Source organism: Glandiceps talaboti, chromosome 11 (assembly GCF_964340395.1).
Source record: "Glandiceps talaboti chromosome 11, keGlaTala1.1, whole genome shotgun sequence".
Lineage (NCBI taxonomy): Eukaryota > Metazoa > Hemichordata > Enteropneusta > Spengelidae > Glandiceps > Glandiceps talaboti.
The window spans coordinates 21,337,908-21,364,620 of record NC_135559.1 but is presented as its reverse complement, the minus strand read 5'-3'; the positions used below and the strand labels follow the sequence as shown (position 1 = coordinate 21,364,620).

The 26,713-nt window shown below is 37.9% G+C and overlaps 2 protein-coding genes across 2 annotated transcripts; both read left to right on the top strand.

The window, feature by feature from the left end:
- Positions 1 to 13,487: 13,487 nt before the first annotated feature.
- Positions 13,488 to 14,936, top strand: LOC144442154 (carbohydrate sulfotransferase 1-like). The gene has a single exon (XM_078131420.1). It carries the CDS (start codon positions 13,488 to 13,490, stop codon positions 14,934 to 14,936), a length of 1,449 nt encoding a protein of 482 aa, XP_077987546.1.
- A 6,198-nt stretch (positions 14,937 to 21,134) lies between these two features.
- Positions 21,135 to 26,336, top strand: LOC144442808 (transmembrane protein 256 homolog). The gene is made up of 4 exons (XM_078132180.1): positions 21,135 to 21,244; positions 22,599 to 22,636; positions 24,192 to 24,272; positions 25,858 to 26,336. The coding sequence occupies exons 1-4, from the start codon at positions 21,136 to 21,138 to the stop codon at positions 25,999 to 26,001; spliced, it is 372 nt and encodes a 123-aa protein (XP_077988306.1). The 5' UTR covers position 21,135; the 3' UTR covers positions 26,002 to 26,336.
- Positions 26,337 to 26,713: the final 377 nt, after the last annotated feature.

Below are 26,713 nucleotides of genomic sequence, written 5' to 3'. Positions count from 1 at the left end.
CTTTTTGTCTTCGCACACAGCTGACAGACCAAGTAACTACACTCGAATCACTCTCACATCTTATGTCCGACTCAACTTCTGTATGTACCGGGATCACCACTTGAACCTTAGGGAATTAGCTCAGACTACACACACCTTGCAAGTGCCTCGTTCATTGACTTCCCACGAAGCCAAGTGCCCCCTTGTTGCCAGTGCCAAGTGTTCTTTATTGTGACGTCCTTAAAGTCCAAATTTACATAATTCATGGCCAATGGCCAAATAATTAATGCAATCCATATTACACTTTTCAGGGGCGTTAACATGCTCTAAAGACTATTCTCAAAACATTGACGAATGATCACTATGAATCCTAGCTATCTATGAAATGCAGACTGTCGTCTCATGTACTCGAGTACGCTTAGAATCTTGTGTGGTCTGAATCCGATATCCTTGAGACAGTTTGTTGACCTTTCAGTCAAACTAGGACATGCTATGTTGTTAAATTATTGGATTTGCTGAAAATATGAATATGTCATATGTGACATTTTTACACCTCACATGGGGTGTCGGGGAAGGGGCTCCCCTCGAAGTTTAGGCTAATCAGACACTTTTTGCACTAATTTACACGTCAAAGTAGGGGAGTGTGTTTTATCGGATTTAATAGTAGGCACAATGTGGACTAGAGAGGTATAGGTGTGTGTGTGTGTGTGTGTGTGTGTGTGTGTGTGTGTGTGTGTGTGTGTGTGTGTGTGTGACACTATGTATGTATGTATGTATGTATGTATGTATGTATGTATGTATGTATGTATGTATGTATACTATGTATGTATGTATGTATGTATGTATGTGTGTATGTGTGTGTGTGTGTGTGTGTGTGTGTGCGTGCGTGCGTGCGTGCGTGCGTGCGTGCGTCTGTCTGTCTGTCTGTCTGTCTGTCTGGCTGGCTGGCTGGCTGGCTGGCTGGATGTCTGTCTGTCTGTCTGTCTGTCTGTCTGTCTGTCTGTCTGTATGTCTGTATGTATGTATGTATGTATGTATGTATGTATGTATGTATGTATGTATGTATGTATGTATGTATGTATGTATGACGTAGGAGTAGGAACAGCATCCCCATGATCGCTCGTCGAGAGGGTGTAGGAGGAAGTCTTTGACTCCCATGGTGAGCACTTTTTCTGAAAATAACGCCCAATAAAATAATAGTTTAAATTTGTTTCTGTTACCTCGACCGATCCTAATTTAAACTCTGACCCTAAACATTTTGCAAAAAGGTAAAATAGTAACAATATACTTCTATTTCCACGTACATCTTCATGCCTTTGCCTTTGTGACAAGAACCAAACATTTTTTTTAGTTTTGCCTGAGGACATGTAGAAGGCCAATAAGAGGCGTACATTTTAACACCATAAACATTATCGAAGGCCATGGAGTACTTGAATATTGTCTTCGATACCTCAATTTTACATTCAGTATATTATAATATATTCTCGACATTTTAACCCATAATTAGAAAGAGTAAAACTTACTTTTGAGTTATGGCTTAGGGCCTCCTAATTTCTTAGATTGCGTCTATGACATCTGCAAATGTTAATACATTGAACACTCTTCTCTCCAGTTTACCGTCTTTACATATATGGCCCCCCATTTTCTCCTCAGCCCCCACTGTAAATTTTGCTTGTTCCCTAAACGTGAATGTTGTAGAAAATTGGTGCAAACCGTTTAGCGGGCAATGGGTGTGGATCATTTCTAAAAAAAAAACATTATTGACTCTGAGACAATGCTCCGCCCGTATCCTCTTTGTGGCATGTCGGTAAACTCAAAGAAATCGTTTGTGCGCCATTAAGTTGAATAGGGAAAAAGGGAAAGACAGAGGTAAACTGATAACTTCAGAGAAAGTGAGACCAAGCAAAACCAGCACGACAGGGTATTTTCCTTCAATATAAATGATAGTTTGATCATCTCAGTGAACACTAAAATGAATATAAACGATATTCAATATTTCACGATTTAAATGAAAAGGGACACTGAATAGTTGTTTTTAATAACCTATTCTGGAAATTTTTTACAGATGGCCGCGAATAGCTACGGATTATTTATATAATAACTGTGATTGAAACTGTGATTTTTATAATCGATAATCTTAAAAATAGATTTTTCTTTTTAATATTTTTTTAAAGATTTGTATAGGTAGGTACAGATGTAGGTGGGTGGGTGGATGGGTAGGTAGGTAGGTTGGTTGGTATGTAGGTAGATCGGTCGGTAGGTCGGAATAGTGGGGTAACTGGTACGTAGTTTTAATGCCATGATGTACTTCCAAAAACGGACAAAGTATAAAGTTACCAAGTGTGATTCGCGCAGTATTTACCACAGTTCGTTGTAAAAAATGTTGGACTGGCAGCCTGGAAGATATTACACTATTTTAATGCATTTTTGTATCATTTTCGTCAACTATAGGGTCAATAAAACCTTTAAAAGGTTTAAAGGTCACCCCTTTGAAACCCAGCCTTTGATTATTTGTACCTCAGTTGCCCGTATGTAGACGACTACAAAACATCATTGTGACCGGCTCAGTGGTTTGGCTTTGTAACTAAGTATAATCGGGTAAGGCATGCATAAATTACTAAAAAGACAAGTGGCGTACATGACTGGTATTTATTGTGTACAAAGCATAACAAAGACACACACATGGTTATTCAACAGTAGAACCGTCGGAGAACACAGATTTGGCAATGTATAGCCTGACCCGTTAAAATTTAATTTCGACGAGCTGCCCATTCCTATTATATCATGGTATAAGTCTTATATCTGCTTGCGAAGATTGTGAAATTGGAACTTGGATTACCCCTATATATACCACAAGGAGTCACGTAAGTGTACTCCCGACTCCCTAGTTTGCTCGGTAAGTGAGTTGTGTTCTCTCAGATGGAAGTTAGGAAGTAGGCAAACACCCAAATGATACCAGAGTTAACTTGCGTTGTTTTACATTTGTTATTTAATTGACTTGTGACGGAATACGGGATTGTAATTAATGAAATAGAGAATGATATAATTAACACAGTAATTATCAGGTTCCAACCTGGAACGCAAGACAGTCAGGGTACATCATAAAATGATCTTTTTGAACGACTCCATCAAGTTGATTTTGACATTTTGTCGTATTGAATACTTGAGCTTAAACGCGTACAAAACCCGTACAGAGTGATTTGTGATGGTTCTTCTAAATTCCTAACAACTCTGTAATCTGCTAACCCTACCAGTCTTCGTGTAAGTTTCATATCTAATGGGAAGAAAGTGAACACCTGTATCACCAAAACACAATTCTGAGTATTACAGTTTTTGTTCAACGTATGTAGGTAAACATACCATTGCCCTTAGAAATGTTGGACCCCATGACCCCATCTCATCGACAGAACAAGTAAACAGCGGGGTGCTATCATACGGGTATCATAAACTATAAATAAAGAGAGAACTGGCAATACAGGACAGATGGCACTATCATGACTATACATATTGCTATATATTTGGAGAGTTTTAAACAAAAACATTACATTACATAAATCATGCTGTCTTTAACTAATACTGTACCCAACGTTTATTACAGGTTCACTTATGACAGCCAGTACATTATGACATCGTTATGGTAGCCAATATGAAACTTATTTGCTTATTAATTTTAGCAAATACAATGTTTCAAAGATTACCCGTATGTACATCCAACCAGATTCATCCTTTCTTTCCCAATCCACAAATTGACGTACTCCGTTGTGGTCGTCGGGGTCAGAGGTCATGGGTGTGTGATCCGGATCAGGTGTTACCGTTCAAAGATGGTATGTAACATTCATAGTTGACTTACTTTCTCTGTATAACACATTATGTGTTTAAAGCTAACACTAGCTGTAACTGAACAGTATTTTTGAACTATCGATATATTGCACACCCTGGATAGTACTGTACTATCGATATATTGCACACCCTGGATAGTATTGTACTATCGATATATTGCACACCCTGGATAGTATTGTACTATCGATATATTGCACACCCTGGATAGTACTGTACTATCGATATATTGCACACCCTGGATAGTACTGTACTATCGATATATTGCACACCCTGGATAGTACTGTACTATCGATATATTGCACACCCTGGATAGTACTGTACTATCGATATATTGCACACCCTGGATAGTATTGTACTATCGATATATTGCACACCCTGGATAGTATTGTACTATCGATATATTGCACACCCTGGATAGTACTGTACTATCGATATATTGCACACCCTGGATAGTACTGTACTATCGATATATTGCACACCCTGGATAGTACTGTACTATCGATATATTGCACACCCTGGATAGTATTGTACTATCGATATATTGCACACCCTGGATAGTACTGTACTATCGATATATTGCACACCCTGGATAGTAGTGTACTATCGATATATTGCACACCCTGGATAGTATTGTACTATCGATATATTGCACACCCTGGATAGTACTGTACTATCGATATATTGCACACCCTGGATAGTACTGTACTATCGATATATTGCACACCCTGGATAGTATTGTACTATCGATATATTGTACACCCTGGATAGTACTGTACTATCGATATATTGCACACCCTGGATAGTATTGTACTATCGATATATTGTACACCCTGGATAGTACTGTACTATCGATATATTACACACCCTGGATAGTATTGTACTATCGATATATTGTACACCCTGGATAGTACTGTACTGTCGATATATTACACACCCTGGATAGTATTGTACTATCGATATATTGCACAACCTGGATAGTACTGTACTATCGATATATTGCACACCCTGGATAGTACTGTACTATCGATATATTGCACACCCTGGATAGTACTGTACTATCGATATATTGCACACCCTGGATAGTACTGTACTATCGATATATTACACACCCTGGATAGTATTGTACTATCGATATATTGCACACCCTGGATAGTACTGTACTATCGATATATTGTACACCCTGGATAGTATTGTACTATCGATATATTGCACACCCTGGATAGTACTGTACTATCGATATATTGCACACCCTGGATAGTATTGTACTATCGATATATTGCACACCCTGGATAGTACTGTACTATCGATATATTGCACACCCTGGATAGTATTGTACTATCGATATATTGCACACCCTAGATAGTATTGTACCATCGATATATTGCACACCCTAGATAGTATTGTACTATCGATATATTGCACACCCTGGATAGTACTGTACTATCGATATATTGCACACTCTGGATAGTATTGTACTATCGATATATTGCACACCCTGGATAGTACTGTACTATCGATATATTGCACACCCTGGATAGTATTGTACTATCGATATATTGCACACCCTGGATAGTATTGTACTATCGATATATTACACACCCTGGATAGTACTGTACTATCGATATATTACACACCCTGGATAGTACTGTACTATCGATATATTACACACCCTGGATAGTATTGTACTATCGATATATTACACACCCTGGATAGTACTGTACTATCGATATATTACACACCCTGGATAGTACTGTACTATCGATATATTACACACCCTGGATAGTACTGTACTATCGATATATTACACACCCTGGATAGTATTGTACTATCGATATATTGCGCACCCTGGATAGTATTGTACTATCGATATATTGTACACCCTGGATAGTATTGTACTATCGATATATTGCACACCCTGGATAGTACTGTACTATCGATATATTGCACACCCTAGATAGTATTGTACTATCGATATATTGCACACCCTGGATAGTATTGTACTATCGATATATTGCACACCCTAGATAGTATTGTACTATCGATATATTACACACCCTGGATAGTACTGTACTATCGATATATTGCACACCCTGGATAGTACTGTACTATCGATATATTGCACACCCTGGATAGTACTGTACTATCGATATATTGCACACCCTGGATAGTATTGTACTATCGATATATTACACACCCTGGATAGTACTGTACTATCGATATATTGCACACCCTGGATAGTATTGTACTATCGATATATTGCACACCTTGGATAGTACTGTACTATCGATATATTGTACACCCTGGATAGTATTGTACTATCGATATATTGCACACCCTGGATAGTATTGTACTATAGATATATTACACACCCTGGATAGTACTGTACTATCGATATATTGCACACCCTGGATAGTATTGTACTATCGATATATTACACACCCTTGATAGTACTGTACTATCGATATATGGCAGACCCTGGATAGTATTGTACTATCGATATATTGCACACCCTGGATAGTATTGTACTATCGATATATTACACACCCTGGATAGTACTGTACTATCGATATATTACACACCCTGGATAGTACTGTACTATCGTTATATTACACACCCTGGATAGTATTGTACTATCGATATATTACACACCCTGGATAGTATTGTACTATCGATATATTACACACCCTGGATAGTACTGTACTATCGATATATTACACACCCTTGATAGTACTGTACTATCGATATATGGCAGACCCTGGATAGTATTGTACTATCGATATATTGCACACCCTGGATAGTATTGTACTATCGATATATTACACACCCTGGATAGTACTGTACTATCGATATATTACACACCCTGGATAGTACTGTACTATCGATATATTACACACCCTGGATAGTATTGTACTATCGATATATTACACACCCTGGATAGTATTGTACTATCGATATATTACACACCCTGGATAGTACTGTACTATCGATATATTACACACCCTGGATAGTACTGTACTATCGATATATTACACACCCTGGATAGTATTGTACTATCGATATATTGCGCACCCTGGATAGTATTGTACTATCGATATATTGTACACCCTGGATAGTATTGTACTATCGATATATTGCACACCCTAGATAGTATTGTACTATCGATATATTGCACACCCTGGATAGTACTGTACTATCGATATATTGCACACCCTAGATAGTATTGTACTATCGATATATTACACACCCTGGATAGTACTGTACTATCGATATATTGCACACCCTGGATAGTACTGTACTATCGATATATTGCACACCCTGGATAGTACTGTACTATCGATATATTGCACACCGTGGATAGTATTGTACTATCGATATATTACACACCCTTGATAGTACTGTACTATCGATATATTGCACACCCTGGATAGTATTGTACTATAGATAAATTGCACACCTTGGATAGTACTGTACTATCGATATATTGTACACCCTGGATAGTATTGTACTATCGATATATTGCACACCCTGGATAGTATTGTACTATCGATATATTACACACCCTGGATAGTACTGTACTATCGATATATTGCACACCCTGGATAGTATTGTACTATCGATATATTGCACACCTTGGATAGTACTGTACTATCGATATATTGTACACCCTGGATAGTATTGTACTATCGATATATTGCCCACCTTGGATAGTATTGTACTATCGATATATTGCACACCTTGGATAGTACTGTACTATCGATATATTGCCCACCTTGGATAGTATTGTACTATCGATATATTGCACACCTTGGATAGTACTGTACTATCGATATATTGTACACCCTGGATAGTATTGTACTATCGATATATTGCACACCTTGGATAGTATTGTACTATCGATATATTGCACACCTTGGATAGTATTGTATCACCTGCAGATAATTGGATGTTATCCCCCAATATTGTTCTTCCTTCAGCCAAGGAAAATACGAGTGACCTAAGGGGCCTGTAATTAAGATTCGCTAGACGAGAAGCAGTGGCAACCCTTAGGTCACCAGTGTCTTCCGGCTAAATGAAAAGAATTATTGGAGAATAATATAATCACACCAGCACCAGTAATATCAAAGAAAATTTCGGAAATTTAAAATAATGGCAATTTTGAATGTTTTGACTCACATTTCGAACACAGCAGAACCAGTGACGTTGACACGAGTTGTCGTGACGTAGAAAGATCGGAGTATATATTTCATATTTTTTGTTCAAACTCCATGCGTATAATATAAACAGATTTGTAGCTGTTCACATGATACAGTATACACAATACTATCAAATTGATTTCGAGGTATGTACAGTAAAATCATCCTCCAACAAAGGTCATCACTATCGATCTAAGTCTGTTACTGTATACTTATGCATAAACTCGACTTCTCCATGCACAGTCTAATTATCTGTATTTTAACTATTTTCCATGATTATATTGTTGGTTGCCTGATCAAAATTATTGTACTCCAGTGACAGCTAATGCAGCTTTTTAACTTTTACTGGTGTCTTCATTTACATAAATATGGTCCACATGTATTGCAGACATGTATAGACGAGATTAGAATACAAATCTACTGACTTTCTTTCTTTTTGGTTTTCTGTGTATTTTAAAGTTCTGTGATCATACAATACGAGTGCCCTGATAATATATATATATATATATATATATATATATATATATATATATATATATATATATATATATATATATATATATATATATATATATATATATATATATATATATATATATATATATATAGTTTTGGTAGTACTGGAACTCTTTCTTGGGTGTAACTCGGAGTTTCACGCATATTGCGATCATCAGACACTCATCAGACACACATATATATATATATATATATATATATATATATATATATATATATATATGTGTGTGTGTGTGTGTGTGTGTGTGTGTGTGTGTGTGTGTCTGTGTGTTAAGTTATTGTTGTTTTACACTGTAACACGACGCATCAGTCGTGATCACAATGTAAACTCATACCCATCCCAATTTCCCAGCACCAAGTTAAACTTGACTTACTTGTATGACGTCTGAATTCACTTGAGAGAAAAAGATCTTTCTGCTTAGCAACAGAGTTACCCTAGTTACCGGTTAGTTAGCGACACTGTGTGGTTCGGGTGACTGGCATTGTTGTTCTCTAACAAACTTAGAAACTATAATTTTTGTTTTCCTTTGCAGCAAATAATTTAGACAAAGTCCTGCGCACGATTCCTAACGATACTGACTGCAGCCATTGTGACTTATGTGGACAGAAACAACACGGTTACATCGTGTCAATAGCAGTCGTGAAAAACACTGCTCCACCGTGGAGGTAATTCTATTTGTACTTTATATGATTTATGCAAAGCAACGTTAAATGTTCAATTTCTGTGTTGAATGGCAGTAGGTATATTCAAATTATATATTCTACACAACATTCCACGACGATGTAATTCAACTCCTTCTGTCTCATGATGGATCCAACAAAAATCATTCTTTATATTACAAGTGAATCTTGCTAGAGCATGGAATGATTCGTCCGTTTTCTCTGGAGCGAAATTGTATCGCGCCCCCTTTCGGTTGGAAGATGATATCGGTATGACATGCATAACTAACTGTTTGAATTCAACTTGGGAAAAAAACCTACTTTACTTTGTGATGTTTCTAAAGTACGACTCCTACCGGTATAACATAAAACGTGTATGTCAGTGGTGTTCAAGCCTTGCTTGCTTTGATACTATCAATGTCAAATTATTTTAACCCAGCGACCCAGAGCGGTTGCTCTACAATCGCTGTAGCCACCGGCATGGAGTTTATATAATTTTATTTACAATAAATATTAGGTTCACTTCCTATAAACCGGTTCCCATGTTTTATGTACAAAATGTATATATGAGTATCATGAATGTAGTGGACCGGCCGGTAGCCAGCCTACAATTTCACAGGAATAAAAATACCTCCATGTGTTTGAGGGCGCTGTTTGCAAAAACTTTTGTAAGGAGGATTGGGGCGGGTGTTTAGTTGCTCTGTCTCTGTCTCTGTCTGTCTGTCTCTGTCTGTCTGTCTGTCTGTCTGTCTGTCTGTCTGTCTGTCTGTCTGTCTCTGTCTACGTCTGTCTGTCTGTCTGTCTGTCTGTCTGTCTGTCTGTCTGTCTGTCTGTCTGTCTGTCTCTCTCTCTCTCTCTCTCTCTCTCTCTCTCTCTCTCTCTCTCTCTCTCTCTCTCTCTCTCTCTCTCTCTCTCTCTCTCTCTCTCTCTCTCTCTCTCTCTCTTGGGTGTAATTACATAGAGTTTCATAAACCAAGTCATAACAGAGTTGGTGTTGAAAATTTTTAACATTTTTTCTAAGCTATTCATCGATCATCCGGGACATTTGCAATTACTATCCTGTCTATATATTCCAGTACTCAGGGTTTTGGTCAATATATTCTACGTGAATGGAATTATGGAAATTGTGAGGATGACGTGGTCATTGTTTTAGCTTCCAAAACAAATGAGGTAAGAACACATATGACTAAAAACGTTTCTGATCAGTTTTAATTTCGTATTGACGTATATATGTCTAGAGTTGAATGGTGGCATGCGATGATTTACAGATGGCAGAGCAAATTTAGAAAACCTCACTAAATCTTTGTAATATTCGAAAGAAAATGTCATAATGATAACAACCACTTAATACAGAAATTAGTAACGTAATAATGTAATAATGTCAGTGATATCTTTAATTTCTTTTGCCTGTTTCTAGATTTATTCAGCTGTTGGTAGAAGGGCGAGTATAACATTACAGTACGGTATCACTGTTGATAATATACACCTAAAAGTGGACAAATTCATCAGATCTGGAAACTACTCCCAGGGACTTTATCGAATGGCCGAAGAATACCGATTGGCATTTCTCGGAAAATATGAATATTATACGCCGTTTCCGTTGTGGCCTGTGATTCATATGAGTGTAGCTGCCTTGTCTGTTTGTCTGTGTCTAGTTTTAATATGCTGGTGTAAAAAGGGAATACTGAAATGATACGATTTTGGTTTATTATTTAGCTTGAACTTAAGCTTGAACTAGAAGGGCGGCAGCAACAAAGGTCCGTTTTGATGATCCGCTAAGGATGACATTCAATTTGCGTAGAAAATGTAAAAAAAAAATGTGGTTGCACGATTGATCGATTGGATGATTAATTTTTGTGGTGACATAAAACTTGTGTGTGATATTGATCAACTGTCTCATTTATTTTTGGGGTGATATAACATTTTTTTCTTCTTTCCCTGGCTGCTTTTCTCTATATAGTTCTCTCTTTATTGACTAAATAAAGACACCTTGTCCATTCTCCTCTTATCTAAATTAAGACTCGCATAATTAGCCGGGTTCAGTTACAACAAGAATTGCTTTATCTCTTTTATATGTTTATCTACTGGGTGATTATCACACAGGACAAACACTCAAACATGTACTAATATGGACTCTCTCTATTGACTAAATAGTCAATAAAGACACCTTGACCATTCTTGTCCTATTATCCAAGTTATCGAAAATTGTCTTTATCTCTTATCTACTGCAGCTTGGTGATTATCACACCGGACAAACCCTCAACCATTCACTAACACTGAAGACTCTAGCTCTTTATCACACTCATTTATGCATTAACTAGTATGGTGATAATCTCCCAGAAGATAAGAGATAAAGCAATGTAACTGGCACTTCTGCTAATTATTAGTCTATCTGCTAGACCCCGGATGTTCTTCCGATACAATACGACACACGACCAAACATCGTTTGAATCTGTTCGTATGATCTGACTCGGGACTACGAACGCAGCAGAACGAACATAAAGTAACTTTTATTGTAATCTCACTCTTCTTAGTGGGTAATGTTGACAGGGCTCAACCTCTTCTCATTAAAATTTGCCAGAACAGATCAGTGGATATCTTCGTTGACCCTCGTCGACAACTTGAAAAAAAATGATCAGAGAAAAATCATTATATATAAGATTTTTTCTAAATTTAAGAACTTGGTACCGGATTAAGAACTTGGCATCGAAATACGAATTTAAGAACTTGGTACCGAAATACGCGAAGGGGGGCAAAGTTGGATCGTACCAACTGGACTCGCGCACAGACTTATTTCTTGGGATTAAAGTCAGTGATTAAAAACATTCACAATGAACTTGGCTATGTCATCGTCGTATCCGTGCAGAGGTGTATTATTTTCCGTTGAGTCACAAGAAAATTGTATCCTGGCTTGCGAGAATGGACTATACTTTTGTCGTTGTCATGCCAACCATTCGTGTACACACATAGCAGACAATTTACCGTCCTCACCTAAACTGATTATATAGCTTTGGTCAGTTGTGTTTTATAAAACATGATACAGTTTATGAATCGTCTCTTTTTTTCAATATACGTCACACATGACAAGTACGCTCGGTCAAAAAGTTCAAAAGTTAGTGTGTGTCTCTGTCTCTGTCTACGTCTCTGTCTCTGTCTCTGACTGTCTCTCTGTCTGTCTGTCTCTCTCTCTCTCTGTCTCTGTCTACGTCTCTCTCTGTGTCTCTGTCTGTCTGTCTGTCTGTCTGTCTCTCGCTCTCTGTCTCTGTCTACGTCTCTCTCTGTATCTCTGTCTGTCTGTCTGTCTGTCTGTCTGTCTGTCTGTCTGTCTGTCTGTCTGTCTCTGTCTCTGTCTGTCTGTCTGTCTGTCTGTCTGTCTGTCTGTCTGTCTGTCTGTCTGTCTGTCTGTCTGTCTGTCTGTCTGTCTCTCTCTCTCTCTCTCTCTCTCTCTCTCTCTCTCTCTCTCTCTCTCTCTCTCTCTCTCTCTCTCTCTCCAATATGTAAAGAAGACTGATGAATTATAAATACTGAGACTGCGTAACGTAGAATCAAAAATCAATACAAAGTTTCGATAACGTTGAAGTCAGGGCAGTGACATGATCATAACAATTAATTTTCCTTGGGATTAGTCGGCCAATATAAGCAATTTTAGCATATTGAACATTGCGATGTTTTTCGCATTTAATGCACATAATGCAATGTAGATGAAAGGGGTCCTGTATGAATGAAATTGAAATAGGGTGGGGATGACCCTTTATTGAGATATCATCTACCAGACAATATGAGGGCATATGGTTTTGAATATACCAGACAATTGATGAAACACACCCACTATTCTCTGTCCTTGAATTAAGGTTTAGTACTCCCTAGATAAATAGATTTGTTGGACTCAGTGAACAAGTCATATGTAAATTGTAAATGGTTTATACTTACTGAACTGATTTCAGAACGTCGGTAGTTATATATGAAAAGGTATAGGGTAAAAGGGTAATACATTTACTGTATACATAGTCTAGACACTGAGTGTACGTATATATCGCCACTGTCTATGTATGGTTTACAGCCCTCGTTGCATCGACACACGTCGCGATCGACGTCGATCGAAGAACTTGTATACTGAGTTCATGTTCACGTGTCTGTCAACACGGAGAAGTCATTTTTTCTAGAACGACGTAACTTGGATTGGCTAGCTCGCAGTGATGGGACGTACGTACATGTATACACATAATTAAGCTGAGAACACAAAACTGAAGACGAGCATAACTTGAGGAAAGTATATCGTAGACTGTTAGCGGGGACACAATGCGGCAGAGAAAATTCGTCATTTTGACGACATCTTTGATTGTCCTGAACATTGTCATATCGTGCACTTGGTTGCACGCCCTTCACAACAATAGCTTAGGGAAAACGGATATAGGACCAGTTCAAGGCAATGTAATGATTGGAATGGATCAAACAAACTCTATAGTACAACACTTCGACGACTCAACCGTCCGAACACATGCCAGTGCTCCGCCCTTTTCTCCAAAAAACAACAACAAAGCCCACAATTCCAAGGCTGATAGCAGTGGTTTTAAGGTTCTCAAGGGTAAATTTGAACACGTTGGAACTAAGACGGAAAAAATAACTGACGCAATAGACACTTTACGGAACGACTATCTTAAATATAAATTTGAGTTGAAAACGAAGTCACAACATGACATCGACAATGGTGTTAAAAAGGTTTACAACACATCACATCCCTTGAATGTTGTGGTACTTGCTTCTATACGCACCGGGTCCTCATTTGTTGGCGAAATTCTGAAACAGAATCCAATGTTTATTTACTTCTACGAACCAATCAAGTCGCTCGGGCTTGAAGACGACGACCCGAGGCTACTCGTACAGGGTGTTGATATGTTGGAGAACTTGTACAGATGTCGATTTGATCAAACCAGTACGGAAATGTTTCTAGACAAGATGTATAATCCTAAGACTGGTGTTGGTAAACTTGGAATTGTATTTGCATGGGTTGATGAAAGTATCCCGGATGTTATAGAAGACTGTGGTGGTCGCCATGGTACGCATTGTTTTCGTATGACGCCCAAGAAAGCAAGTGAGACGTGCAAAGTGTATCGGTACAGAGGCGTTAAAACCATTCGTCTTCATGAACTCAGCACGTTTTTACCCTTGATAAAAAACGAAGACATTGGTCTAAAAATCATCAATTTAATACGGGATCCCAGAGCAATGTTGGCGTCTGTCATCCCACTTCATCTGAGTAACTTTAAATTACAAGGCCTCGTCAAAGTCAAATATCCTCTTACACTGGAACATTTAAACAAGGGAATAATTCAACGTCTTAATAAGTATTGTACATCCTTGCTGCGGAATATACTACTGGGGATACGGGGAAATTGGTTTCCTAGGGACCAATATTATCCACTCAGGTACGAGGACATGGCAATTGCACCTTTGGAAATGACCAAAGAAGTCTATGATTTCCTGGGTATTGATATGATAAGGGATGTCAACACTTGGCTAGAGATGAATACAAAGCGAGGCTATACAGGGAGTTTTAGAGTGCACCCCTACTCCACACGAAGAAATTCCCATGCTGCATCACAAGCATGGCGAGGTCGGATAACATTTGATTTGGCCAAAGAAATAGAAAATACTGGAGACTGTGGCGATTTAATGGACGTGGTTGGGTACAAAAGGGTTACTAGCCCCGCCATGCTGAAAAATATGTCAATTTCATTAATATTCTGATATAGTCTTAGTCATGTCAATGTCTATTAGTCCATATTATCTTAATTAGTGTCAGTTTCATTCATATTGTATTCCATACCTAAGTCAAGTATGTCATTCATAATCTAACTAAGTCGTGTCAGTGTCATTGGTACATCTTAAGCTATAATTTACTTGACTTTCTGTTTCCAAGTCATTTCAATTTAATTAACTGTCAGTTTCTAAGTCATGTTAATTTAATTAACTTTCTGTTTCTAAGTCATTTTAATTAAATTAACTTTCTGTTTCTAAGTCATGTTAATTTAATTGACTTTCTGTTTCCAAGTCATGTTAATTTAATTGACTTTATGTTTCTAAGTCATTTCAATTTCATTTGACTTTCTGTTTCCAAGTCATGTTAATTTAATTGACTTTATGTTTCTAAGTCATTTCAATTTCATTTGACTTTCTGTTTCCAAGTCATGTTAATTTAATTGACTTTATGTTTCTAAGTCATTTCAATTTCATTTGACTTTCTGTGTCCAAGTCATATTAATTTAATTAACTTTCTGTTTCCAAGTCATGTCAATTTAATTGACTTTCTGTTTCCAAGTCATGTCAATTTAATTAACTTTATGTTTCTAAGTCATGTTAATTTCACTGATCGTCGTTACTAGCTTTACATTATACACATAGCTTTCCCAGATTAGTCAGTTATTTTTCCATAATATATTCAAAACGATGCATAGCTAGTATACAGTGGAATCATAACTTGGGTACGTGCACTTCATATTGGAAATTGTCTGTAACAATACTCTTGAATCAGACAGCGAACATCGTGGCTGTTATCCAGGGCGAGATGTTGTCTTTTTTCCCCTCTCGCAAGGGAAAGAATATGTCTGTCTGTCTGTCTGTCTGTCTGTCTGTCTGTCTGTCTGTCTGTCTGGTGTTTGGTGAGACTTTTGCAAGATAATTAGCATACTTGGTATAAACAATGTTTGTTCCTTTGATGTAGTGATAGATGTCCGGTGTAAACATATTGTATTTATATGCACACTTTCGCCGTAGGTGATGCTCTTACAATTGTACCAAAGACATTGGAGGGGAAATGATTGTACATTTTCGTACATTGTAATTTGAGCTATGTGTGTCTTATAATGGAGGCATTCAAATCAAATATTGTTAAGAATTGTTTAAAGATTACTTGTTTAGGATGCAACACAACTGACGGGGTACTTATTTCCATGACAAATCTCACTCTTCTACACAGTATGGAAATCATATCTGAGCTGTATTTCATCATATGTCTTGTGTCAATAAAATCTTTTACGACTCGGAAGTGAGCACAATACAGTCGTTTTTCGATTCTTAACCCCACTTGCTGACAAATGCAGCTACAATATTAGTATGTGTCAATTTCGAACATTGTAATGTTAGATTTTCCTTGTCATGTTAATTCATTGCATGTTGTTTGTACGATATATTTCGCTGTCTGAATTGTGTGTTTAAATACACTTTGTCACAGCGTTATTAATTGTAAGTTACCGTTGTGTTCATTCGATCTTACGGGTTATATGAGATATCGCATTATTTACAGACGAAATTGTAAGTAACACTTTGAATACTAATCATTGATTAGTAAATATTATTAATTGGTATTTATTAAATACAAATTACAAAGTTTCGCTACCACTTCTATTTCCTGATTGACGAAACATTTGTAACATACGGGTACTCAGACAATTTCATACAGGCACATATATTCCAAAAATTCATACAGCTACCCATTCGTTAGACTTTTTCGGCGAAAGGGGCCACGGGGTGGGGTTTGGTCCCATGACTAACGTATATACGTATACTTTGACCATATCACCAGACAGTTGAATAAGGACATTTCTGCCACTGGGGGCGCTATCTAGAATGTTACTTTATTGACACACGACTATACACGTACCTATTGCGAAGAAACTGTGCAATGGTTCACGATAAACATTCATGTACTGACATTCTAATAGTTCTACAATAATGATTCGAATGATGAGATGAATTTTTACAAACAGTGTGTTACTTTCCTTGACTCTGACACATTTGTATCTTTGTGTTCAAATGGTATTTAGGCAAAATCTATAAATCTGCACATAATCAATACATCTCCTGCCGGGTCGTCCATTATTGAAACACCGACCAACCGACCAGCCGACCAACCTACCTACCTACCTACCTACCTACCTACCTACCTACCTACCTACCTACCTACCTACCTACCCACCTACCTACCTATCCACCTACCTACCTACCTACCTACCTACCTACCTACCTGCCTGCCTATCTACCTACCTACCTACCTACCTACCTACCTGCCTATCTACCTACCTACCTACCTACTTACCTACCTACCTACCTACCTACCTACCTACCTGCCTATCTACCTACCTACCTACCTACCTATCCACCTACCTACCTACCTACCTACCTACCTATCCACCTACATACCTACCTACCTGCCTGCCTGCCTGCCTACCTACCTACCTACCTACCTACCTACCTACCTACCTATCTCCTACCTACCTATCTACCTACCTACCTACCTACTTACCTACCTACCTACCTACCTACCTACCTATCTATCTATCTACCTACCTACCTACCTATCTATCTACCTACCTACCTACCTACCTATCTACCTACCTACCTACCTACCTACCTACCAATATATCTATCTATCTACCTACCTACCTATCTATCTACCTACCTACCTACCTACCTACCTACCTACCTACCTACCTACCTACCTACCTACCTACCTATCTACCTACCTATCTACCTACCTACCTACCTATCTCCTACCTATCTATCTACCTACCTACCTATCTCCTACCTACCTACCTACCTACCTACCTATCTCCTACCTACCTATCTACCTACCTACCTACCTACCTACCTATCTACCTACCTACCTACCTACCTATCTACCTACCTATCTACCTACCTACGTACCTACCTACCTACCTATCTACCTATCTACCTACCTACCTACCTACCTACCTACCTATCTACCCACCCACCTACCTACCTATCTACCTACCTACCTGCCTACCTATCTACCTGTCTACCTACCTACCTACCTACCTACCTACCTATCTACCTACCTATCTACCTACCTATCTACCTACCTACCTACCTACCTACCTACCTATCTATCTACCTACCTACCTACCTATCTACCTACCTACCTACCTGCCTACCTATCTACCTGTCTACCTACCTACCTATCTACCTACCTACCTATCTACCTACCTACCTACCTGCCTACCTATCTACCTATCTACCTACCTACCTACCTACCTATCTACCTACTTACCTACCTGCCTACCTATCTACCTGTCTACCTACCTATCTACCTACCTACCTACCTACCTACCTATCTACCTACCTACCTACCTACCTACCTACCTATCTATCTATCTACCTATATACCTACCTATCTACCTACCTACCTGTCTACCTACATACCTACCTACCTATCTACCTATCTACCTACCTACCTACCTACCTACCTACCTACCTATCTACCTATATACCTATCTACCTGTCTACCTACCTACCTATCTACCTACCTACCTATCTACCTACCTACCTACCTATCTACCTACCTACCTATATACCTATCTACCTACCTATCTACCTACCTACCTACCTACCTACCTACCTACCTATCTACCTACCTACCTACCTATCTACCTACCTACCTACCTGCCTACCTATCTACCTGTCTACCTACCTACCTACCTACCTACCTACCTACCTACCTACCTACCTATCTACCTACCTACCTACCTACCTATCTACCTACCTATCTACCTACCTACGTACCTACCTACCTACCTATCTACCTATCTACCTACCTACCTACCTACCTACCTACCTATCTACCCACCCACCTACCTACCTATCTACCTACCTACCTGCCTACCTATCTACCTGTCTACCTACCTACCTACCTACCTATCTACCTACCTATCTACCTACCTATCTACCTACCTACCTACCTATCTATCTACCTACCTACCTATCTACCTACCTACCTACCTGCCTACCTATCTACCTGTCTACCTACCTACCTACCTACCTATCTACCTACCTACCTATCTACCTACCTACCTACCTGCCTACCTATCTACCTATCTACCTACCTACCTACCTACCTATCTACCTACTTACCTACCTGCCTACCTACCTACCTGTCTACCTACATACCTACCTACCTATCTACCTATCTACCTACCTACCTACCTACCTACCTACCTACCTACCTATCTACCTATATACCTATCTACCTGTCTACCTACCTACCTATCTACCTACCTACCTATCTACCTACCTACCTACCTATCTACCTACCTACCTATATACCTATCTACCTACCTATCTACCTACCTACCTACCTACCTACCTACCTATCTACCTACCTACCTACCTATCTACCTACCTACCTACCTGCCTACCTATCTACCTGTCTACCTACCTACCTACCTACCTATCTACCTACCTACCTATCTACCTACCTACCTACCTGCCTACCTATCTACCTATCTACCTACCTACCTACCTACCTATCTACCTACTTACCTACCTGCCTACCTATCTACCTGTCTACCTACCTACCTACCTACCTACCTATCTACCTACCTACCTACCTACCTACCTACCTATCTATCTATCTACCTATATACCTACCTATCTACCTACCTACCTGTCTACCTACATACCTACCTACCTATCTACCTATCTACCTACCTACCTATCTACCTATATACCTACCTACCTACCTACCTACCTATCTACCTACCTACCTACCTACCTACCTACCTACCTACCTACCTACCTACCTATCTACATGTCTACCTACCTACCTACCTACCTACCTATCTATCTACCTACCTACCTACCTATCTACCTACCTACCTATCTATCTATCTACCTATATACCTACCTACCTATCTATCTACCTATATACCTATATACCTACCTACCTACCTATCTACCTACCTATCTACCTACCTATCTACCTACCTACCTACCTACCTACCTATCTACCTACCTACCTACCTACCTACCTACCTACCTACCTACCTATCTACCTACCTACCTACCTACCTATATACCTACCTACCTATCTACCTACCTACCTATATACCTATATACCTACCTACCTACCTACCTACCTACCTACCTACCTACCTACCTACCTACCTACCTACCTATCTACCTACCTACCTATCTACCTACCTACCTACCTACCTACCTACCTACCTACCTACATATCTACCTACCTACCTACCTATCTATCTATCTACCTATATACCTATCTACCTACCTACCTACCTACCTACCTACCTACCTACCTACCTACCTATCTACCTACCTACCTACCTACCTATCTACCTACCTACCTACCTACCTACCTATCTACCTACCTACCTACCTATCTACCTACCTACCTACCTATCTACCTACCTACCTACCTACCTATATACCTACCTACCTATCTACCTACCTACCTATCTACCTATATACCTACCTACCTACCTACCTACCTACCTATCTACCTGTCTACCTACCTACCTACCTACCTATCTACCTACCTACCTACCTATCTACCTGTCTACCTACCTACCTACCTACCTATCTACCTACCTACCTACCTATCTACCTACCTACATATCTACCTACCTACCTATCTATCTATCTACCTATATACCTACCTACCTACCTACCTACCTATCTACCTACCTACCTATCTACCTACCTACCTACCTATCTACCTGTCTACCTACCTATCTACCTGTACCTACCTACCCAGCTGTCTGTTTTCTGTAAGCCAACAAGTATCTCTCACACGCACATACATACTGTACATACATACATACATACACACACACACACGCATGCATACATACATACATACATACATACATACATACATACATACATACAATGTCATTTTCTGTCAAAAGTTAAAAGTCATAAAATATATAAAAGATGTTTATGAACATCACAATAATTTGAAATAAGATGACTCGAAATTGAATTAATACAGACGTTAAGAAGTTACATGTAACGGCCAGGTTTACCGGGTTTACCGGGTTTACCGGGTTCTAACCTATAAATGACCTCGGATGACATTCAAAGTGGTTTACGTGCGTTGTTGTTGTCATCGTCGTGTGTAGAACGATATAACATGGCGTCGAAGTTAGCAAAGCTGAATTCGTTTGCTGGCAAGTTTTTCTTCCGTGTAGGTGCTCTGTCGGGAGCATCGGCAGTGCTAATTGGTGCACACGGAGCTCACAGTAAGTTGACTTGAGTGACGTCATTCACAAATTCATTCTGTAGATGGAATCGAACTGACCTATTTGTACAGTATTCTCTTCCGCATTGCACTCGGCGATATATTACAGCTTTTGCACATGTAGTAACAATCATGTTTACGATAGAAACACTGCAGAGCATGAGAGAGAGGACACACATGGAAAAAAAGGCTGCTAAATTTTAGATTCTCAGTAAATTATAATTACGTGGCGTATTGAATAGAAAGATGTGTTATCACACACGCTTAACCCCTTACTTTTCCATGATAGGGCCTGTTTAAGCATGGACGATACATGGTCTGAGTGAATATAAAAAATGGTTTAAAACACAAGTCTGTTTGACAATTTTCTTGAAATAATGGTTATTGACTCGGGCACTTAAGTAAATTAGATAGTTTTGCTGTTTAAACTACACTTCGCTTTGTTCCATAAAAAACCCACACGTAGCAAAACATATGACAGGTTTATAAACTGAGAGTGATAAAGTAATAAATCTATTGGGGGGGGGGGGGTATGGCGCTATATTGTATTTTGTCTTATTATGATGTGTGTCACAGACAATATAGTTACACAAGGGATTAAAATAGTTTTTAAATTTATGCCGTACGTACGTAGAGTTGCGACATGATAATGCGTATCCTCGTACAACCGTTATGATGGGTTGTCCATGGTTACCATGGCGATCATAACTCATAGGAAGGATCGTCACATGAGGTTCTTCTATAAAGTGATATATTCGTTTGTAACACAATCAGTACTGAACAGAGGCAGACTGATAAAAAACAGTGATTTCTAACACAATCAGTACTACCGATAAAAAGACAACGGGTTGTATCACAATCAATACTGACTTATACTGCCCAGAATGATAAAAAGGAACCTCTATGTGATGAAAATGAATAAATAGCTGATGATACATTGAGTTTATATTTATCATTAATATTCACGTGTCGAGGATAATATAATGATATGATATGTATTACCGATACTGCTTTGGTATCTACCGATATCAACAAAAATAGCTAATGACGATGTCACATACATACATACATACATACATACATACATACATGTACATGCATGCATGCATGCATGCATGCACGCACGCACGCACGCACGCACGCACGCACGCACGCACGCACACACACACATACACATACATACATACATACATACATACATACATACATACATACATACATACATACATACATATAACTTTATATAAGTTGACAAATAAGTAGATTTTTATTCTTGAAAACACTTTACAAGAGTGGTGTAAAGGTAAATGTAACATGATAAATAAAGAAATTTGACCTATATTTTATAACCACAGGTTTCAAGACCAACGTACAAGATACCTATAGACACCAGGTCAGTTAAATTGACACACACATATGTGTGTCGATTGTCTATCATGTAGTCGTGTTAGTTAGACTTTATAGATATAGCTAAAATGATGTAGTCTTGGTGTTTCTGTCATGTAACATGACATTTGATACATGCCCTATCACAGTTTCTAATGCAAAAGAAACAATTACATATAGGTGTCGTGTACGGTGGTGATGTAGAAGTAGTCAAGTTGAAATGTTGATTATCAGTTAGAAAATAAACAATTGCAGCCATTAAAATTATCAAGTCCATGTGTAATGTTTTCATTAGAAGCCTGTTTCTACTGCACTTTGAAAGAATAGCAATGCTTATCAGTGTTCATTGTGATTTGGCAAATAATCCCGCTGTGGTTTATTGTGTCTCTGTTATTGTTAATCTAGAGTTGAAATGTGTCTATCTTTGTATTCAAAACGTAATTTCCCATGACTGAAACACCACGCCAACATCATTTTTAGCTGTAATGTCCCATGAGTGAAAACACCACTTCAAATAACATCTCGATTGACAAAGAAGGTTTCCCTTTTTATATGTACAGTTTGATATTGACATTATCTGTGATTTTAAGATTTTAATATAAGTTTCGAATATATCTTGGGATCTTGGAGGATAGCGAAACTCGCTGTTTTGCAATCACGCGAGATTTGGTGATCACCTGGAATTCTTTTGAAAACCTTATGAAAACAATCACCGGAGTTTTAAATTTAGAAAATGGAGCATGTCATAAAAGAAGCCACTTGCAAGTCCGAAGTAAAGCCATACTGTGTACAGTAAGGGGATCCAAGCTATAAAGTCTGCTGTAATCTTATTGTAGCATGATTGAACTAAAAGTACGTAATTGCGTAATATCCATGATTTTTTAAAAATTATTATCAACTTATTGTCTGTTCAATACATCGAATTTATAACTCATAATACACGTAATATAATACTTCAAATAAATGATTTGACACCAAGAGGTTTTTGAAGGGGAAAGCAAATCCTAGAAATAAAAGCATATTCATTAACTTTTGGTTCTGTAGAGTTATTTCATGGTTTTACATAACGTACATTACTGGCGATTTGAAATGTGAAACACTAATTTGAAATTGTCCCTCATTTGGAGATTGTGGTTTTGGACCACATTGCAGCATGGGTGTCAGTGCAATAGTTGAACAATGAATATTCATGTAAAAGCGTGCATACACGACCTTCAGTGAAAAAAGACATGAATATTCATTGTTCACCTATTGCATAAACATTTCTGCTCACTCCCATGAGGCAGTGCGGTCCACAGCATGCAAAGATTTCCCAAGTGAAGGACAACTTCATCTCCCCGTTTCTCTAAAATCGATATAATGTGGGTGATGTAGTACCAGAAAATGACTCTCTAGAACCCAAAATGAATGACATTTCCAGGACCAAGAGTGGCGTAACTGGCGTTCCTTTTTGACATAAACATGTAACACTTCACTTCAAAATTGTATTTTATCAACGAATAGGACTTTGCCTGCCTATACTTGTTACATCAATCATGCCTCATCATTCCTTTTATTTTTAGGTTTTTGATACGGCTAAAAATTACCATTTTATTACCAGCCTAGCGATGCTTGCTGTTCCATTCTGTGGACAACCTTTCGTTGTAAGTATTGGTCGATTTGAACTGTATAACCCGCGAAAAAACACCAGTGTGTTTGTTTGCTCATGGTAAGCAGAAATGAGACAAGTTTCATACAAATACATACAATGTAATTAGTGTCGATAACTTATCAAAGTATAAACACCACATGAGCTGAGATTCAGGACTCTGTTTCCTGATAGAATGCTATATGCTATTAGAATCGAATGACTATTAGTGTTTTATTATAACTCAGACCACTTTAATAGTGGTATGACATTATGTAAGTTCCACAGATATATGAAAAGTGATAAAAACATGGCCTGCATCTACACCAGAAGTACCTCCTGTTGATTTCGTATAAGTTGTATTGTTATTTTTACCCAATTCTATCGGTGTGTCAGTGAAGTCTTTCCTTAGCTCACCCCATTCATGTTTTCGTAGATTGTATATAAACAGCTTCTGTGGCATCAAATTCATTCTGACCCCAAATTGTATCTTCTTACCATGATTTATATACTACATGACCTTACATGCCTGTCACAGGGATGTGTAGATCCCTTGCGAAACAATACTGTTAATTTGTAATATTGTTTCTGCAAGTTTTACTGGGTAACCCCCCCCCCCCATCCCATCATATGGTATGTAGCTTTGATAAGATTTCAGAGCTGTATTCACAGACTTGTAACTGGTCCGTTGACACAGACATATGTACAGTTGTGTACTTTCTGACTATACATTACTGTTATCACATGAAACAAGAATGTCCACACTGATGTGTATCCAGAGATGTGTTTACGAGTTATGTCACAGGGTCTGTACTTTGGTTAATTTGAGGACATTATATACACATGCATGTAACAGGTCTGTTGGTACAGGTATGTACAAGGTTGTGTAATTTCTGAAAATATCTCATAAACAGAGGATATAGTATCATGGTTTAGAATGTGTGTACAAATATGACATTGTAATAAAATCATACCTGTGCACACATCAATGTATACAGTAATATATGTACATGAATAAATACTGCTACATGTATAGAAAGGACATGCTTTGTGACATGCCTGTTTACACATCAGATTCATTCAATGTATCAGCAACTGCAGTATACCCACGTAACAGCAGTATATACTGTTATGTCCCCAACAACTCTTTTGATAAGGTATATGAATATTGCTGCGTCTCTGTCACATCGTTACACTATACCATTTTCGCCGACACATATACCTTCACCACATGGATGTTACAGGGTCTGCAGGGGACATGTTCCGAAATTTGATTTGGTGTACTTTGAATTAAAACTTAAGATTAATAAACGTACAGTGATACACTTTGAAAAAAAGCGTCATTCAATGTATTAAACGTTTTTGGACGAAAACAGCTGACTTTGAGACATAATAAAAAATTAACAGCGTGGGTATTTTCCAGCATACATAAAATACATATTCATTCATTCATTCATTCATTCATTCATTCATTCATTCATTCATTCATTCATTCATTCATTCATTCATTCATTATTATTATTATTATTATTATTATTATTATTATTATTATTATCATCATTAATTGATTAATTATTATTTATTTATTTATTTATTTACAGGCTGGCAGTCTTTTATCAGGAGGCATCGTCTTGTTCTCAGGAACATGTTATCTACATGCCCTTTATGACATTGATGGACCACGGAAATACACGCCACATGGTGGCATTCTGCTTGTAGCTGGTTGGATTGCATTGACGCTGTGATAATGGAGATGTAGGAGGTTATGGAAAGCAAACAAATGAATTGGCACTTGGCACATCATGTTGGAAGTACAGAGACTGATATTACATTCCATCATTTGATAAGAACTGTTTTATGGCCACTTTACATATTCAAATAAATTTCTATTTCCCCTGGTATTGCATGTACATACCGTATCAAACCACGGTGTGTAATACAAGTCTCTGCCGTTCCAACATGCTGAGCCAAGTGTTATTAATCCAATTCATTTGTTTACTTTCCCTGTTTGTAACAGGTTCAATTCATCCACAGTTTTATGTCGACAGTTGTATTATTATATAATTATGTAAAGAATGTAGGGAGGTCATATATGTTGTACTTGTAAGATATTGAAATATTAAGAATGCATTCCATTTTCATCATTATTCGAATATTTGTCCAAACCTTATTGAACTGGCGTTAGAAGTATTTTATCTTATATTTAATTAAAAACATGTAGTTAAATGTATTATATTTATATTGTATTGTAATCATGGTAACCACACACGTCAATCATTCTGATAATTTATTCATCTATGTTAGATAATAAATGTATTGATTGTCATGGTATTTTTATTATTTGATGTCTGCATTAACACATTTCATATGCATTTACGATGTTGATAATCATCATCTTAAAAATGTTGTTAATTTTCATTTTTGTAACTCCATGGTAATAAATCCGTCTTGGGGATG

Coding starts and splice junctions, on each gene's coding strand:
- LOC144442808 (XM_078132180.1), top strand. CDS start 21,136: ATGGCGTCGAAGTTAGCAAAGCTGAATTCGTTTGCTGGCAAGTTTTTC. Junction 21,245..22,598: donor TGGTGCACACGGAGCTCACA/GTAAGTTGACTT, acceptor TTATAACCACAG/GTTTCAAGACCAACGTACAA. Junction 22,637..24,191: donor AAGATACCTATAGACACCAG/GTCAGTTAAATT, acceptor TTTTATTTTTAG/GTTTTTGATACGGCTAAAAA.
- LOC144442154 (XM_078131420.1), top strand. CDS start 13,488: ATGCGGCAGAGAAAATTCGTCATTTTGACGACATCTTTGATTGTCCTG.